The sequence below is a fragment of the Anas acuta genome, chromosome 5, assembly GCF_963932015.1.
Source record: "Anas acuta chromosome 5, bAnaAcu1.1, whole genome shotgun sequence".
Taxonomy (NCBI): domain Eukaryota; kingdom Metazoa; phylum Chordata; class Aves; order Anseriformes; family Anatidae; genus Anas; species Anas acuta.
In genome coordinates, this window is record NC_088983.1 from 7,625,319 (window position 1) to 7,643,821 (window position 18,503).

The 18,503-nt window shown below is 43.0% G+C and overlaps 1 protein-coding gene across 7 annotated transcripts in view; it reads left to right on the forward strand.

Annotated features, from left to right (window-relative positions):
- The window catches only part of SYNE2 (spectrin repeat containing nuclear envelope protein 2), a 189,988-nt gene that overhangs the window by 103,597 nt on the left and 67,888 nt on the right, over positions 1–18,503 (forward strand). For 6 of the 7 annotated variants that reach the window (XM_068682523.1, XM_068682516.1, XM_068682522.1 and 3 more), the window contains exons 63-75: positions 287–412; positions 2,788–2,982; positions 3,563–3,637; positions 4,714–4,833; positions 5,263–5,370; positions 9,098–9,328; positions 13,219–13,386; positions 14,390–14,515; positions 15,029–15,141; positions 16,575–16,716; positions 17,164–17,295; positions 17,868–18,020; positions 18,281–18,490. In XM_068682523.1, coding sequence (XP_068538624.1) covers positions 287–412; positions 2,788–2,982; positions 3,563–3,637; positions 4,714–4,833; positions 5,263–5,370; positions 9,098–9,328; positions 13,219–13,386; positions 14,390–14,515; positions 15,029–15,141; positions 16,575–16,716; positions 17,164–17,295; positions 17,868–18,020; positions 18,281–18,490 — 1,899 coding nt within the window. The remainder of the gene's footprint in view (positions 1–286; positions 413–2,787; positions 2,983–3,562; positions 3,638–4,713; positions 4,834–5,262; positions 5,371–9,097; positions 9,329–13,218; positions 13,387–14,389; positions 14,516–15,028; positions 15,142–16,574; positions 16,717–17,163; positions 17,296–17,867; positions 18,021–18,280; positions 18,491–18,503) is intronic. The other variant, XM_068682521.1, reaches the window with a different exon arrangement.

The following is an 18,503-nucleotide window of genomic DNA, read 5'->3' on the forward strand; positions in this document are numbered from 1 at the left end:
TGCATTTTAGATTCAGTCATACTCTAGAGTAAGCAATAGTATGCTCCGAGGCAGAATTCCCCACTGTACTGCTTATGAATAGAGCAGAGCTTGTCTCTAGCAAGTGAATAAACTTTGTGAGGATGGAGTTCTGCAAAGTTAGGAGGACAAACATGGTTTCTTTTAACATGTAACCACAGATGCAAAAGGGGCTCAAGTTCTCTTTCATGCAAGTTAGTTGCATTACTGACTAGTTTGTTTACATCCAAGTAAATTCAAAATTATTTATGATGATTATAATTCACAGGAAGCTTTAAAGAAGACAGAAGAATGCGAGCAAGAAATTGAAAAGCGGAAACAATTCTTAAAGAACCACTTGGTTGAAATATCACATGAAAATCAGCCTCTGGCTCAGAAGACTTCTTATCCAGAGGTGGGTTTCATTGTTTTCTCTCTTATGTCTGTTACTTTTCCTAAGGCTACTCCTGACAACAAGTAGCACTGAGAAACAGGAGTGTGCTTCCCCTCCCTGCTGCAATCAAACAGGCAACTGAATACCATGGTGTGACTTCACATGCATAGTTTGCTATATATGAGGAGATACAATATTAGTTTGCAAGTTGGGCATGTCTTTCATATTATATTCCTTGTTGATTATGATATGCATCTGTACCCTTGTCAACTTCCAGTGAAAATCTGAAGTAAAAAGTGAAAATTTTGGTGAAACAGTATGCAGTGCTGTTGTTTGCCTGGGCTCCTTATCCAGCTAATGTGGCAGGTCACGTTACTGAGGTAGCAGCTAGGGGTAGTGCATGAAGAGAGCACTGTGTCCCTTTCTGATCACTGACCATGCAGTGGTACTTCAGGTGATTCTAGCTAGGGTTAGATTCTTTAAACTCCTTTCCTTGTCCTCGCTGACATGCTGTGTTTTCATCAACTGATAACACGCTGTTTTTCTCCCTGCAGTTGGCTGCTTTCTGTAATGGATGAATTGCTTATTTAATGCAAAAATGAGATGTGTTTTAAAGACAGCCCTGCAGAAGTCAGGAAATGACTAATTAAGTATAATAACTATTTATAAAGTACCTCTGAAATGCTCAGCTTTTTACAGTCAGTCACAATAAAGTTAATAAACATACATTGTACTTGCTTAATAACTATAATCACTTGGTAACTCCTAAGTACATAGCTGCTCTGCTCTCAGGTTGGATGTTGGAGACTTGATGCTAGTACTAAGCATGACTCATTTCCTGATTCTTACTTGTTTTTGAATTTGAGTATAGGTCTTTCTGCTTAATATCTGTGTTTTAGAAGAAAATCTGTTTCACAGTTGTAGCATTTCATTGATAGGATTGGCAATGGAACTGCCCATCTTACTGGGGGTCTTTAAATGTGGAAGTGATGTCTATAAAGATTTGGTTTCTGAGGAGGTTTTATTTTGGCTAGTTAAGTCTGCAAAGAAGTAGCTGGTAAATTTATGGTGTAAAGTCTGCTTCTGCAATAAAGAACAGAAATACTATTCTTAGTGAACATTTATAAATATTTGGTAAATTATCATACATGGCCATCTCTTCGTTCCAGGGACTTTTTCTTTCTTTTACCTCTGGAAGATTTCACCTTGTGTTTTCCAGTGTATAAAAGGAAAAAGCATCATCTGAGTAGATTTTCCACAAGCTTTGAAAATCTGTTGGGTTTCCTGCCACCACCTTCCTAGTCATGCAGCCATGCTAGCACTGCTGACGAAGGAAGCTGTAGTTGAGACAAAACCAGCAGTCTTACTGCTTTCATCTGTCACAGATTATTACTTCTTTAGCTTTATTCACACTATGATAGAGCAGGCTGTGGAATCAGTGCTGTTATTATTATAAGCCTAGCATCAAAGCTTGCTCTAATGGACTGATCTGAGTCTGCATTGGGATTTTTAGCCACTTCTCGGTTTTGTGGTCAAGCCATAGTGCTTCAAAGAGCTTTAGCACTTTCAGTAATGAAGGAGGTGAGGCATTTCATTCCTTGTCCTGTCTTGGTTTGTTACTGCTTGTGCTTTCTGTGCTTACCTGGTGACCAAGTGGAAAGGGAAGGCCCCTAGCAAAAGGCTCTAGAACAGTAGTCATGGCCAAGGGGGAAAGCAAGACAGATTTATTTTCCTCTTTGTTAGTGCAGAGTTACTTGAGTTACTGTTTAATCCCTGCAGAACATTAAATATTTTCCTTGTACTTTCTTGGGGACCATTGCTCCAGTATTACATTCAAAGACATGGAAAAATTCTAGTCCTTAGCTGTGTCACTAAAACCCTCCAAATGGTTTATATTTGCTTCTTTTAGATCAGCTTCTGCAAAGAAGACTCAGCCCTGAATTACCCCTAGCTGTAGTTGCTCTCATCTAGGCTATCCCAACTGTTCTGTGTCAGGTTTCCAGAGAAGGTACTTGGAAGTAACATAACCTGCTTTGACTCACGGAGTAATGTAACTCAGCTGCATTCCCTCTGTCCTGAGGGAAACTCGTATTCCCATGGCTATGCAAGACCTAGTTAAATTTATTTATCCAGCCTTTCACATTTGTTTCCAGACTACCAACTTACGCATTATAGCTAGCAAGTGCTGTCCTGAGCTGAATCTGTTGCTGTTGTTTTGTATGTGTCTGGACATCTCCTGCAGTGACAATGGGAAATTGTCCCAAAGCCCTGAGAAAGGAAAAAGGGCAAATAGACCCAGACCCAGTCCCAGTAAGATGTATCACAAGTGTCATCTGTTACATTACCATTTGGTTAACTAAGAGAAATGTGTGATTACAAATGTTGTTCCTCTTTAGGGAGAAATGGAAGCTGTAAAAGAAGAAATCATCAAGCTGTGTCAGAGAAAGGAAGATATTCTTACTGGGATGAAGAATTCAATGTCTGGGCTTCACCAATGCTTACAGCAAGAAGTGCCCGACCTAGGAGATGAATCCCCAGCCTCTGAATTTGCACAAACTGACTCAATTGGGACTAATGTTTCTGATCAGCAGGTAAGTTGAGAACCATGTTGTGATCACTTACCCAAGAGATGATGAGGGAAGGTAAATAGCCCTTCTTCATCCAGAAAGACGAGCATGTGACAGAGCTGCATCCCTCCAGCTGTGAACCAGTATTACTTCTCCTCTCCTTTGTGTTTTTGAATGATCCTGTAAGGACTGGGTATAATGCATGTCTATGAGAAGGCAGGAAAGAGGTATGCCTTAGGTTATTTTTTAGCATGAGCAGATCTAACGTGAAGTTTACATTAAGCAATCAACAGCAAAATGCTAGGTGTGTAGTTTTATTGATAAGCAGTTGTTCTGGAATTTTCAGTAAATTGTTTCATGGAGCAAAATGAACTTTGTCCCAAATATAGCTGTGATATTGAAACATTAAAGCATAGCCTCAGTTTTTGGAGGTGCTTAGTACCTGCAGCTTTCAATTACTTTAATGCAGGGTGGCAGATGCTCACTGCTTCTCTAAAAGTGGACTCCAAGCGGTAACTTTCTTTTAGTTTACAGGCAGAAGAGAAGAGGCTTTTACTGTTCTTGTCATGAATAATTAGGCTGTCCCTTTGTGTGTATTTTGTAGTTGAAAAAAAGAGGAATGATGTTTCTTCTGCCTTGTTTAGATGAAGAGTCAGAAGACTATTCTGTCCACAGCAAGGTGAGTTCAATATATATCTTATATATACAGCTGTATATGTGTGGTACAAGATTTTGTTACATGACAGATTATGAAAAATGTGTAAATCTGAAACAATTTAGAACAAATGGAAGCCAAGTTTGTCACACCAAGAAAATATGCTGAGAAACTGCACTCGAGTCAGCTTACCAGTATTACACAGGAACCCATTCTGCAATGTGTGATCCTGCTTTTGATGGGATTGCTTATACAGTAATACCCCTTTATGCAAGTGTTAGTGGCAAAACGTGGACCTCAAAAACAATGTTTTTATGTGGGTTTCCTTTCAGACAAAATTAGACAGCCTCTGAAGTGCTAAAATTAAAAAAAAAAAGAAATAAAAAGAAATAAAAATGTCTTGTATGTTTGAGCTTAAGAATGAAAAGCATGGTCAAAGTATTGGGGAAGAAGTGAAGGTAGGAGAGATTTCTGGGATAATGGGAGAAGCTGGGAAGTACTGCTCAACAGGTTGCTGTGAATCTGGTGACTATGAAAGCCCAGATGAACTAGAGAGGACCAAGGCTGGGAGTAAATTTTCATGCTGACGTTAATTGCTTTTGGAAAAAAGAAAAAAAAAAATCCATGAAGCTCTGCAAACCTTCCAAGAGGGACGAATTTTTGCAAGTCGTTCAAGTGAAATCAGGAACGTGCAGAAATGCTGACAAGATCGTAGCCTAGCTACCTGCTCGTTATTGATGCAAGTTTTCTTTGCATACAAGAGTTGGGAGTTGTTTTGTTTTGTTTTTAGGGGACAGGACAGGAGAAAGATTGATTTGCTGGTGAGGTGTTTTGTTTGTTTGTTTGCTTTGGAACAGCATGAAAAAAATGAGAATCCTTTTAAGGTCTCTGGAGAAATCTATCAGTGTCACCCAGCTGCCATTCATCTTCAAGCAAAGCTTCAGAGCAAGGCAGAGGTGGGATTTGGGAGACACAAGATAGATAAACAAAGCAGAAATAGAGCCAAGTGTCAGTAAAGATTTGCAGTACCTTACATTGCCTGAAGAAACATATGAGCTTCCTTTTCACAAGCTAATGCTGAGCTCTTGCTGCTTTCAAAGGGAAGTACAGCCACAGAGACAGATAAGAGCTGTTGGCCTTCAGAAAAAGATGGTGAAAAGCATAAGGAAGACAGCACAAACTCCTGGTCTTCTGGTACCTTGTCAGATGGTGTTTCACAGGTAATGCACTCAGGTTTATCTCCACAGGGCAGGAACTAATCTTTATGGAAAGGATCTGCACAAGTCCTAGGTGTTGAAGTCTTTGAAGTAAGAGACTGTAGAATTTCAGGATGACAGCCTTACTGAGATAACTCCCTCTTCTGCAGCAAACCAAATTTTGCCTTAAGTGTTCTTTCCTATTGCACATAAGAATTTCTTGAAACCTGACAAAAACACCAAAGATAGAGAGGCACATTTGTTAGCAGCAATTCATTTCACTAACTCCTGGAAAGGCAATCAAATGTGCATTTTGTTGGGGGATGATTTGTGGAAGAGGTTCCCTTTGTACATGAAAAGGTTGAATGGCATGGCTGCTGCCCTTTGAGGATTCTCTAGCACAACAAGGCAATCATGATAAAAACATTTCCACTGTTGCCTCTGACGCTACAGGATGCTGCTGAACTAATGGGATTGTGCAATAAACATGGCGAGGAAACGTCTGTGCAAACTCTGCAGAACACTGAAGACCCTGGCACAGGAGAAGAAAATCAAGCCACGGTGAGTTTGAAGGCCTGAAGTAGGCTGAACGAGGTGACCTTCGGGGCTCACTGCATAACTCAGCTACTGGGCAGAGGCCCTGTTTGGGTATGATAATGCTACTGGAGTTTGTGGCAGGATTATTGATATGGTAAGATGCCTACAACCCTTTATGGGCCTCTATATTGCTGCTTAGGATGAAAATGAATAATACATTTTGATTTGCTCCTTGAAAACGAAGTTTACTGGGGAACAAGATGGAGTATTTTCAGGAGTAAAGATGCTGGCATTCATACAGCCATGAATGGAAGGGTTTAAATGATAAAGATCTGGATCAACTATGGGATTTTTAAGTGTTAGATAAAGGAGAAATTAATGAGAATGAGACTCCATATGTTGTTGCTTTGTGGAATGCAAGCACTAGCTTCAGGATTCATGGGCAGCAGCCTATTAGTTATATGCAAAAGAACATATGGGGACAGTCTTGAATAGTCCAGCAAGGCCAGGAGCAGCAGACTGGTAGCAGAGCAGCCTCAGCTCTAGCTGGGTGTAGAGCATGGAACAAGCTAGAATTCATCATTTTATGAGGCAGGACCAGGCTCCCAGGTTATTTTGTCTCCCGTTGTTCCTTAATTGCTTCCATCAAACTTATCCTTTATGGTAAAGGAAGAAAAAGAGATGGGGGGAGAATCTGAGATGTGCTTTGTTAAAACATTTCACATTTCTGCAATGGTACATAGCTAACTATTAATAGCAGTCAGAAGCTGGGTGTTGGTATTAATTCTGTATTCATATTATAAGCAATAGCATTCTGCCTCATGTGAGCAAGTGGATTACATATGATGTACCTGCACACATGATGTCTCTGTGTCCTTCCTCTCTGCTGTGTGACAGTGGTGTTGGTCTTTGCATGTGCAGGACATCTTTAAGCTCCCTTTGCAGACAAAGGAGATGTAGTCACTGCAGTCCTCAAGCACAGAAAGTGGTCCAGCTGAGCTCTCACTGCTCCTTCGTGTTCGGCTGAGCCGCACTGAGTAAATCTCAGCTGAGTGTAATGGGAATTCAGACACCTGTATTCAAGAGACTTAAATCTTCAGGTGAACTTTTTGGGTATCCAGGCATCTTACAAGACAACATACACCCTACTGGTACCTCCGTGTGCCACAACTGTATTTTGTCAGCCTCTTGTCTTCAGGGACACCCACAATCTGTGGAACCCAGTAATACAAAAGCTGAGCAGAACAGTGTCTTGAGATTGACATGGCTGCTCTGTGGTCTGTGGAGAGAGTGCTGTCAGGCAGTGAGACAGAGTCCTCTGCTTCTGTAGAGACTGCAGAGAAGGGCTCCCTTCCTCAAACCATGGCTGACAGCATTTTTGCCTGCAACATCTTTACCATACCCATGTGTTGGTACACTGTGCTATTTCCATATGCTGTACAGCTCCCTACAGGGAGTGATTTTTTTGTTGCTGTTAGACGATTTATTTATGTGATCAATTACTACTTAGAGACAGGAAGACATTTACTTTTATAAATGCTAAATTCATTTGTTTTCCCTAGAGATGTGGTTAAGTGTAGAGATATATGGAGACGGTTATACTTCTGTTCTCTGTTTAGAGCTTAAGTGCACACTAAAATTAAATAATTCCCGCTATCCTAGTGATTGCTAAACAATACCATTTCCCCCCTCCTGGCATGTTGTCCCTCCTATGCAAATTCAGTTTGAGCAGCCTAAAACATAATCTAGGATTCAGAAACATGTTTGAATTACTGTGCGTCAGCTGAGCTTTGGTGACTGTCCACTGCATGTCCTCTGTGGTCTCCCTCTTGGAACATGAACGTATGATGTGTGCATGAAGCTGAATGTAGTTATACCTGATTTTTTATTCAACTGATTTGACTGTATATCTGAGTCTCTATTTTTGTAAAGGAAGGGGATAAAGTTTACTGCAGTAACAGTGTCTGCCTGGGGAGGGGCAGAGCACACCGTAAGTGAAAACTAAATGCTTATGTACATGTGTACGTCATGTACAAATATGTCATTACAAATGTTTAAAGTTTGATTATTTTTTGGCATTATCAAAACACATTTACTTTAGTGAACCAACATGTTTTGCGTGTCTCATTGAAATAAAACAAACAAAATATTCTGCCCTAACTGGCAAAATATTGACGATCTAAAACAAACAGGCTTAGAACTAGTCAGAAATTTCAGATGGAGGTTGCAGTAAACTGGTACTTCTTTTTATACCTTCAAGCACATATTCCTCAACAGACATACCTAGGCTGTTTCCATGATCTGTGCACTCAGATTTACTATGCTTAATGGCACTGTCATGAGATATATGGGAGGTAAATAGTAAAAGGGAGGTAAAAGTAAAGACTGCGCTTGTGAGGCCTCACCTCGAGTACTGTGTGCAGTTCTGGGCACCACAGTATAAAAAGGACATGAAACTGTTGGAGAGTGTCCAGAGGAGGGCTATGAAGATGGTGAAAGGCCTGGAGGGGAAGACGTACGAGGAACGGCTGAGGGCACTGGGCCTGTTCAGCCTGGAGAAGAGGAGGCTGAGGGGAGACCTCATCACAGTCTACAACTTCCTCGTAAGGGGGTGTCGAGAGGCAGGAGACCTTTTCTCCATTAACACCAGCGACAGGACCCGCGGGAACGGGGTTAAGCTGAGGCAGGGGAAATTTAGGCTTGACATCAGGAGGGGGTTCTTCACAGAGAGAGTGGTTGCACACTGAAACAGGCTCCCCAGGGAAGTGGTCACTGCACCGAGCCTGTCTGAATTTAAGAAGAGATTGGACTGTGCACTTAGTCACATGGTCTGAACTTTTGGGTAGACCTGTGCGGTGTCAAGAGTTGGACTTGATGATCCTTAAGGGTCCCTTCCAACTCAGGATATTCTATGATTCTATGATTCTATGATTCTATAAATAAGAAAAGTAATGATTAAAGTAAGGCACTGATAGCTGAAACATTCATGTTGGCTCTCTGATTTTCTGTCGAATCTCATTTTAACATGAAGGTTATGCACTACTACCGGCCATCTCATTTGCTTGTGTGTATGCTCTAGAGCCTTGGGAGTGTTACAGGTTTTGTAGTAGAGGCGCTGTTCTCCACTGACTTATTAAGTACTTGCATGTGTTGAGGTATATACAGACCTGTATAACCTTCTAAGCAACTGCTGATATCTGCAAGCACTTTAGACTTACTATGGGAGTGTACGATTCTGCTTCTTAAAGGAGTGTAAATCAGAAGACAGAATTACACAACATATACTTAAAATACAGATTTCTTTTTCGGTGTGACCTAGAGCCCAAATAAAGCACATTCATTCGACTGTTGGAACCAAATACGTACAAGTGACTTCTAAGCGTTGCACAACTGCTTGCTTTGCAGCTGTAAACTGCAGCACTTTTACATCTTACTCCCTCAGAAAAACATCTCTCCTCAGGGGAGAACTGGTTAATGGTGAGTCATCTCACTTCCTGTGCGCCCAGGTATACCTGTGCAAATGCAAATCGCTGCCTGGAAACCTGTTGCACCAGATCCCAGGATCACCTGGCTGCCGGTTTCCCTTTCTTTTTCTTTTATCTTTTTTTTTTTTTTAATATCGGGAAGACGGTAACAGAGTTGGTTCTGAGCTTTGTGAATGTGAAAGTTAAACATTTCTCACTGGTAAGGGGTGGGGAAAGAAAGGAAGAAAAAGATAGATAACTGTGTTTTTTCTTGTGCTTTGCTTCAGACTGACACGCCTCCTGTCCTCAACGCCACCCAGTGCTCTCCAGGGAAAACAGGAGACTCAGAGGAAGAGGTGGATGGCGGTAGGCCTGAGCCGGAAACAATCCTCCAGGTGTGCCAGGCCCAGGTTGCCGAGCTGGAACAATGGCTAGACAAAACTAAGGTGTCCCTGGGGTCAGACCCCCAGACCCCCAAAATGCAGCAGATGGTGGAACTGCAGCTTGGTGATTGCCAGGTAAGACCGAGCCGTCAGTGTGCTGCTGCCACCCAAATGAGTCACCCTTCCCCGGGATTTGTGAATGCAGAAAAGCTACAGTTTGCTTTTCCTTCCCTGCTTAATCGGCTTCATTACACTGTGCACAAGATAGGTAACTGCTTGGCTTCAGTTTCAGGTGCAGCTTTCCAACAGCTTAGTTTAAATACCTGTTTTTAGGATTGTACACAGTGGGATCTATGTATCTTGGGCATGTAGGTAGAGCTCCAAGTGTTTTTAAAGCTTTGTTTTTATTTAGTTTATTTTTGGAAATATGACTCAGAACAGTTTGAATCTTCGATCAAAAGTTATGTTTTCATTGGCCTCTATCATGATTAATCAGCTAGAGTAAAAGGTTTTGTTTTGTTTCGACATTTTTACTTTTGATTTTTGTTCGAATGATTTAAAGACCAATGTAAAGTAACTTCTGAACTGTTAAGTTCTTATTTTACACTTTAGGCCCCCAAAGCTACCAGTGTAGGGGGAAAGGTAGAGATTTTTCCCTTGCCCACTCCGTGTGGCAGTGGTATGTGGAAGTACAACAGGTATGTGGAAGTGCCCCTGGTCTATGACAGCCTCTTGCCCCAGGTAGCTGCAGAAGGAAAGGAATGGAGTTACCTGTTGGTAGAAACGGATGGAGCAAAACAGAGCTGGCATGAGGGGCTGGAGTGGGTGGGAGTCCTGGCACAGCTGTTTTTCTCTGGCATGCAGATTAAAAGAAATTGTGCACGCCAATTTGGATTTCCCTCTGGTGCCAGGATGCTTCAAGAACTGAGCCTGCCTAAAGCAACCAGATTCACTCTCTGTAAAGGAGCCTGTACCAAATTTTAAATTACTAGAAGATGTTTTCAGATGTATTTTTGTTTGTTTGTTTTAATGGGGAATGAGTCCATGCCAAGAAATGCCTCTGGGTTTAGGCAGCCAGGTGCTTGGCTGCTGAACTCTGGGAATTAGGATGCTGAGTACACTAAGTAGCTGGCTGTATCTTGATCCCGTTCAAGGTTCATGTCAGTGTAGGTTTTGATATGGCAGTTGCAACCAGTAAAAACAAGCATGCCTCAGGCAATGGTAGGCCCTGCTGAATTCCTACTGGGTTTTAACAGTTTGGCTGTGAACTTGTAGGGGGAGAAAGGAGGAAAAATGTTTTTCTAACCTAGTCAAGATCTACAGAGAAAAATGCCCATTGCACAAAAGAGGAGCAATCTGTAGATATAAACATATGGTGTAAATCAGTTAATTTGGTGCAGTTGAGTCCCAGTACCTGTCTCCTCATTCAACCTTCAAAACATGAGTTTAAAGTAATGCAGAGATTCAATCTGATTCACAGCAGGGTGAATCAACAGCCAGATCCCAACTTTTTACAGTGGTCTGGCTGACACATGGTAATGTTACTATGCTTTGGTAATTTAGATGAGATGTTACAAAGAATTTCTTCACAAAGCGGGTAGTCAAGCATTGGAATGGGCAGCTCAGGAAAGTGGTGGAGTCCCCATAATTGGAGGAATTTAAGAGATGTGTGGACATGGCACTAAGGTACACAATTTGTTGATGAGGCACAGTAGGTCAGGTTGATAGTTAGACTTAATCTTGATGATCTTTTCCAACCTAAGTTCTATGATTATCTCGCAAGAGCCCGCTCGATTTGTCCTACTCCTCCGGCACAGCCTATTTGAGGATTTGTATGACATCAGATCCAAAATGCATGGTGATAAATTCTAAGGAAAAAGTTGTCTTCTCTGCACATTGTTTGTCTGCTGGCTATGGCATTTGGGATGTGTATTAGTATCAGCCTTGGAAACAGGCTAAATCTTAAAGCATGGAGTGTCTTGAGATATTGTCTGGGAAGCTGAAAGAAATCATGTTGAAGTAGGTAAAGAAGTACCCACTGTGTCCCTGCTGTGCTGGTGACTACAGTCCTCAGCTTGATTTGGCAGTAGGGAATGCTTGTCCCTCCTTTTAGTTGCTTCACTGAAAGCCCGGTGGCATTTCAGATAAAATGGTCACAGAAGTACTTGAAGTCTTAAGCTAAGTTAACAGGTTATACGTTCATACAGCTGAGACATGGACGTCACATTTTGTTGATTCTGTGTGGTGGTTTTACCCAGCTGGGCAGCTGAGCTCCACCACAGCTGCTCTCTCACTCCTCAAGGGGGAGAAAACATGAAGCAAAGGGCTCAAGGGTTGAGATAAGGATAGAGGGAGATCAATCACCAGCTAATTTCATGGGTAAAACAGACTTAGCATAGGGAGATTAATGTAATCTATTGCCTATTACTAACAAGCTACAGCAGTGAGAAACTAAAAAGTACTAAAGACACCTTCTCCCCATCCACACTTTTCTACCTTCCCCCCCCTAGTGGCACAGGGGAACAGGGAATGGGGGCTGTGGTCAGTCCCTGGTGCTTCGTCTCTGCCACAACTTCTCAGTACCTTTCTGCCCCTGCTGCGCGAAGGGTCCCTCCCACAGGATGCCGTCCTTCCCGAACTGAGCCTGTGGGGGCTGCCCACAGGCACTGCTCCCATACAGCTCTGTCCCACGGGGTCCATCTCCCAGGAGCAAACTGCTCCAGCACGGGTCCCCCACAGGTGGCAGCTTCCCCCAGCCCCCCTGCTCCTGTGTGGGCTCCTCTCCACGGGCTGCAGCTCCGGCCCGGGGCCTGCTCCTGCGGGGGCTCTGCATGGGCCGCAGCCTCCTCCAGACCACATCCACCTGCTCCACCGGGGGCTCCTCCACCCACGGGGGGGCTGCAGCGTGGAGATCTGCTCCATGTGGGACCCATGGGCTGCAGGGGGACAGCCTGCTCCACCAGGGGCCTCTCCACAGCCCGCAGGGGAACTGCTGCTTCGTGCCTGGAGCACCTCCTGCCCTCCTGCTGCACTGACCTTGGGGGCTGCAGGGCTGCTTCTCACTCCTTGTTCTCCCAGCTGCTGTGGCACAGCAGGTTTTTTCCCTTTCTGAAATCTGCTCTCACAGAGGTGCAAACATTGTTTATTGGCTCGGCTCTGAGCAGCAGCAGGTCCTTTTTGGAGCTGGCTGAAACTGGCCCATATCTAACTTGGGGCAGCTTCTGGATTCTTCTCACAGAGGCCACCCCTGCAGCCCCCTGCTACCAAAACCTTGCCACATAAACCCACTACATTCTGTTGTGGAGGCAACAAGCTCCCTAAAGGGGGATGGAAGGGTAGAGTTAACTCCCTAAACCATCAAAGCAAGATTAGTGAGAATTTTTTCCATCCATGCTAATGACCTGTGAACCTTCTGTCAATAGCCAAAATTGTTTTTAGAACAGGTGACATTCTCCTTTGCAAGACTACACTTCCATACACTGGTAACATTGCCTAATAATTTGAGAACTGCCGCCTTGCTTCTGGTTGATGGGATTAGACTAAATTAAAACTGTGACCCCACTGTGAACAATAGCTCAAGGATTTCTTCCTCATTTATCATAGTTTTGCATAGTTTTAGTTGTGCCTTAGACTCACAGCCATGCAACTTGACCCTTACAAAGGGTGATGTGATCAGTCTGTGCACTATCTCCTTCACCATTTGTGTGTGTTGTCTAGGTTCATCCAAATGTAGTCTGTCATTTCTGCTTTCCTTTTTGATTCCTTAGTGTCTGAGATGGTATAACTTCCAGCAGAGACTGTTGTTTGAAACAGTTTTGTCTTTAACATTGTATAAAATGTATTTAATCGTTCAAAATAAAAAGAGACCATATAGAAAAAAAATAGGGGGGTGCAGCTTTTTCTATTTCTACCTGTATGCTTCTATTCATTTCAGACAGGGTAAATGTAAGCACTGATTTCAGAACATTATCAGGAAAGGAGTGTTGTACTTTTAAGAATGAATAATTGACTCCTGTCTCTTCTAGGTGATGTTATCAGAGATTGAACAAAAGGTCCTTTCTTTACTGGAAGATTGTGGAAACAGTGCAGGTCACCAACAAGAGACGGAGGCTCTTTCTCTGAAGCTGAAGGAAGTGAAGTGCAATTTGGAAAAGGTCCAGATGATGCTTCAAGACAAATACAATGAAGAGCAGGTAAAGCAGATGAATGCTATGCAGAGCAAGAATAAGAGTCATGGTGCTTTAGCAACAGAAGAAGAGTTAGAGCTCACCGCATGAAGCAAGGAAAGGAGAAGAGTCAATCAGAAATGTCAGACTTGCTATTATTCCAGTTTGCACTGCTGTATAATTATTTGTAGTTTGCAGTAGGTAGTGGGATTTGTAGTGAGTGTTTGAGCAATGTCTTTTCTTCTTTAAGTGCTCAGTTGGTTGAGATTTTGTGAGGAACATAGGAAAAGGATAAAAAGTTTGTAGTTTTTTTGTTCTTTATTTTTTTGTAATGCCTTTGAAATGCCATGATGTTTGTTTGTAACAGTATCACAGCTGAGGCCTTAAAGTAGTAACTAACTCTTTGAAGAACAAGTGGCACAGGCAGCAACTCAGCCAGCTTTCCAGTGCCATAGTCCCCCAGATAGATCTGGACAGGATTCCTGCAATGGTGGCAAAACAGGTTTTCCTGTGAACCCCTTCTGTGCTTGACCTCTTTGCTGAGTTTCGTAATGAAGGAGACAGTAAATCCCAGCTCTAGAGCTAATTTGCACACTCTTGTGGAGTGCTGGAAGACAACAATCTAAAAGGGAGCTGACAGGCCCCATGAGTGAGTTAGCACCGGTAAAGGCTCATGTTGAAATATGTCCATGAAAACAGACAGGTAGAAAATCGAGGTGCATAAATTGCACATCCCTATAATTTGGTCATACAATGAGAATGGAGAGTTAGCATCAATTAATCTGCCAACAGGAGAAACAAAACAAAGCCTTGTAACTGTCAGGAAGGGAAATATTAGGATTTCTGCAGCAGGTTAGAACATAGCAAACTTTCAATAAATGGAACTGTACAGAATGTTTTGCAAGAGTAGCAACCGTATTTGCACTGTAGATTCTGTGTACAAGTGGTCCAGGCCACTCCTCCAGACTGCACCTGCGGGTTCTGCACTCTCAAGTCTGGAAGCCTTCCCAGAATGGGTCTCTCTTTACAGATTCAAAACAGGGAGAGGATTGATCCAGAGTCCATTAAGGTCCTGCATTCAAATGGTTCCAGCGTGCCCCAGCTTGCCCTTACTGAACAGCCATTCCTCCAGCACAATGGTTTCCAGTACCCACAGGTAATTCTGTCTGGCCAATAGTTAGGCTGCTCTACGTCTGCTGTGGCTTTAGGGGAAGGTTACATATATTACTTGCTTCAATTGGCAATGTAGGATCAAATCTTCCAAGGGCAGGTCACAGACACCCCTCTCCTCTAGTATTAGGAGAGTTTGTGAGAACGGAGAAAGGCCCCCAATCCCTGAAATCACAGATTTTTTTTTTTGTCCAAAATGTCTGTTAATGTTAAAAAGCTGGATGGTACCCTTGCATAATTTCTTTCTGACTGAGGGGTTTTGGTTCTGAAACTTCATCTCAGGCTGTAATATATTCTGTAAAACTACACATTTTTAGAAAACTGTTTGTTTGGTAACATCACATTTACACATAACCTGCTTGCTATTCTGATAGACATATTCTTATTTTCTTTGCTAAATGAATTCATGTAAAATGTGATTGGAAAAGCACAGTCATCATTTCAGGGTAATACAGTGCACACAATTGATTTTACTGTTCATTCTGTTCTCTGTTCACAGGATCTGAAAGTAAAAGCAGCTGAGCAGAAAAGCCTTATTGACTTCATTGAATCATGTGTGGAAAAAATGCAGCTACAGTTTGAGGACAGCGTGACTCAGAAATTAGAACCAAGGTACAAAATAACAAAATCACTCCCCAAATCCAGTTATGTAAAACTGTCCGAACCAGCTGAGACTTTTCAGTGGGGCACCTTTGGTTCTTTGAAGGGACATTTGCCTTTAGATAAAAAAAATTGCAGGATCCGGGAGATTTCTGCTATTACCAGTCTAGAGAAATGGAGTCTCATTTATCACAGAATTTTCACAGAATTTTCTAGGTTGGAAGAGACCTCAAGATCATCGAGTCCAACCTATGACCTAACACTAACAGTCCCCACTAAACCATATCCCTAAGCTCTACATCTAAACGTCTTTTGAAGACTTCCAGGGATGGTGACTTCACCACCTCCCTGGGCAGCCCGTTCCAATGCCTCACAACCCTTTCAGTAAAGAAATTCTTCCTAACATCTAACCTAAAACTCCCCTGGTGTAACTTTAGCCCATTCCCCCTCGTCCTGTCACCAGGCACATGGGAGAACAGGCCAACCCCCACCTCGCTACAGCCTCCTTTAATGTACTTATACAGAGCAATAAGGTCACCCCTGAGCCTCCTCTTCTCTAGGCTGAACAAGCCCAGCTCCTTCAGCCGCTCCTCGTAGGACTTGCTCTCCAGGCCCCTCACCAGCTTCGTCGCCCTTCTTTGGACCCGCTCAAGCACCTCGATGTCCTTCTTGTAGCGAGGGGCCCAAAACTGAACACAGTACTCGAGGTGCGGCCTCACCAGAGCCGAGTACAGGGGGACGATCACCTCCCTAGCCCTGCTGGTCACACTGTTTCTGATACAAGCCAGGATGCCGTTGGCCTTCTTGGCCACCAGAGCACACTGCTGGCTCATATTCAGCCGACTGTCCACCATCACTCCCAGGTCCTTCTCTGCCTGGCAGCTCTCCAACCATTCCTCTCCCAGCCTGTAGTTCTGCTTGGGGTTATTGCGCCCCAGGTGCAGGACCCGGCACTTGGCCTTGTTGAACTTCATACAGTTGACCTCAGCCCATCGGTGCAGCCTATCCAGATCCTCCTGCAGAGCCTTCCTACCCTCGAGCAGATCGACACACGCACCTAGCTTGGTGTCATCTGCAAACTTACTCAGGGTGCACTCAACGCCGTCATCCAGATCATTGATGAAGATGTTAAAGAGGACCGGCCCCAGCACCGAGCCCTGGGGGACGCCACTAGTGACTGGCCTCCAACTGGACTTGGCTCCACAGCCTCCTTGATATTGGGCTGACTTCAGTGTTCAGTCAGTCTTGGTATCAGGCAGAACTTAAACTGAAGCATTCCCAACCAGAGGCAAGCTGGGTATCTCTGTTCTCAGCTATGCACTTGGCTGCACTCTGTTTTGGGGGCATATGCAATAGAAACTACTTTTATACAAGAAGTCTTACAAATCTAGTTTTGTTTATTCTACTTCAGTATTTGCCATTCTAATAATGTTTTCTGAATGCAGCAATGGAGAATCTGATCTAAAAAGCAAGCAGGCTGATCCCACCTTATCTCCAAAGGACCAAACGGGTAATAAATGGCAATATTTACAACAAGAGCTGTCATCAAAGATGAAATCTCCTCTCTACCAGCTTGTAGAACCTCAGGTCTGTTTAACTTCAGTAAAACACTCTTAACACTCTTTTTGCAGGCGGTTGGTTGTGTTGAAGATAGCAATCAGGGTATCTTCTTGCATCATCATATCATGTCCTTTCTTCATCAGATAATTGAAATCTGTGCAAGTGCTCTCCAGAGGAAATTGTTAATGCATACTATTTTCATTGTTGTCTTTTAATTTTACTTTGAGGTAGATAATGACTCTGGAGCTGTGACTATTAAGTATAGTGTGGGAGCATGTAGGTGAATTGTTGTAGTTAACATTCAGACCTGATGTTATCTGCTTGATTCTTTCAAGGGAACTAGGAGAGTTAGCCAGCAAGCTCCCAGCTGATTTTTGTGGATGTGCATTACGTCCCAGTTCTTGCAAATGAGAACATTTTGGTCAAAACAATGAGACGTTCACTTAATTGCATTGTTCTTTTTCCCACTGTTAGATTACAACGAAACTGAACATGCTGCCCCGAGGCATGTTTGCTAGTGCAGGAACCCCAACTGTTGAAGAACTGAAAACTTACACTGTCCAGCTGGGAGATCTAAGCCAAGAAGCAAATGTGGTGCACGCACAGGTAATCGTGGCATGTTCTAGTATTGCAAAAAACACAGGGGTTCTAGACACAAGACACTGAGAAATAAAGACAAGCATCATTGCAAATGGAGCATAGTAGTAGTATATAATAGTATAGCTTTTGCATCAGTTATGGGGTATTATGTGCAATCAGGGTAGCATTTTGAGAGGAAACATTTCAAGTTTCAGCTATGATACTTCTGCTACCTGAACGCAAAGACATGCTAGTTTGGGTAATGATTATTCCTCAAACTGTGTTAAGTGAGGACCCCATGAATTGATTTCAGTAAATCTGCAGTATTGGAACTGACAATGCAGATTGCATTGTGCCTGTTCCTGAGTTCTGTAAAACTGTAACCACTCCTGATACGCAGAGGGTCACTCTCAGCTTTGGCCTTGGCAGCTCTGAGTATTGCATATATTCAACTGTCTCATCCAAGACTGTCCCTCAGTATTTCATGAATTCCATTTTATTATTATTAGCTGACTAAACCTCTAACTTTATACAAGTGAACAAATCTTAGGTGTGCCTTGAGTGAAAGCACTGAAAACTTCTGACTTGCCTTTACACAGGATAATGTGGCAGAGGAAGTCTCTTCCAATTTGGACAGGAAATTGTTTGAGCTGCTTCTGGCGATCAGCCGGTGTTTGAATAATATGGAGGAGATGTTAAACACCTCAGTCCTCTCCACTGAAGAGGCAGCCGTGCAGCAGGTTCTTTATGAGGTAACTTCCATAGAGCATCTGGACAAGGAAGAACCCCAATGGATTTCTGTTACAATATATATATATATATATGGCCTGATGTTTCCTCTCTGTTTTACTGGTATTACTCAGGACTAACACAACTGGGCTCTCTGGTGCACAGATTTGGGCCTGTTGCCTTTTAACAACAATTAGCAGCTTGAGTCCCAATGCATTTTACAGACAAGACTCCTTGGACAGATACCATTTTCACTCATGTTATCTTTATTCCAACCCTTTAGACTCTTTCTATCGAGCTGCAAAAACTTCACGCTGATTTGAGTGATAAAAAGGACGATCTTTTAAAGTCTATTACCTGCGCTGGTGGGAGCACAGATGTGTTCTGTGAGTGCTTTAGCAACTTGCAGGCGCGGCTGGAACAAACTCAAGCTGCCACTGCTTCAAGGAGCAATTCAATGAAAGCTGGGCTGGATCACAATAGCAATTATCAGGTACTCCACTGCC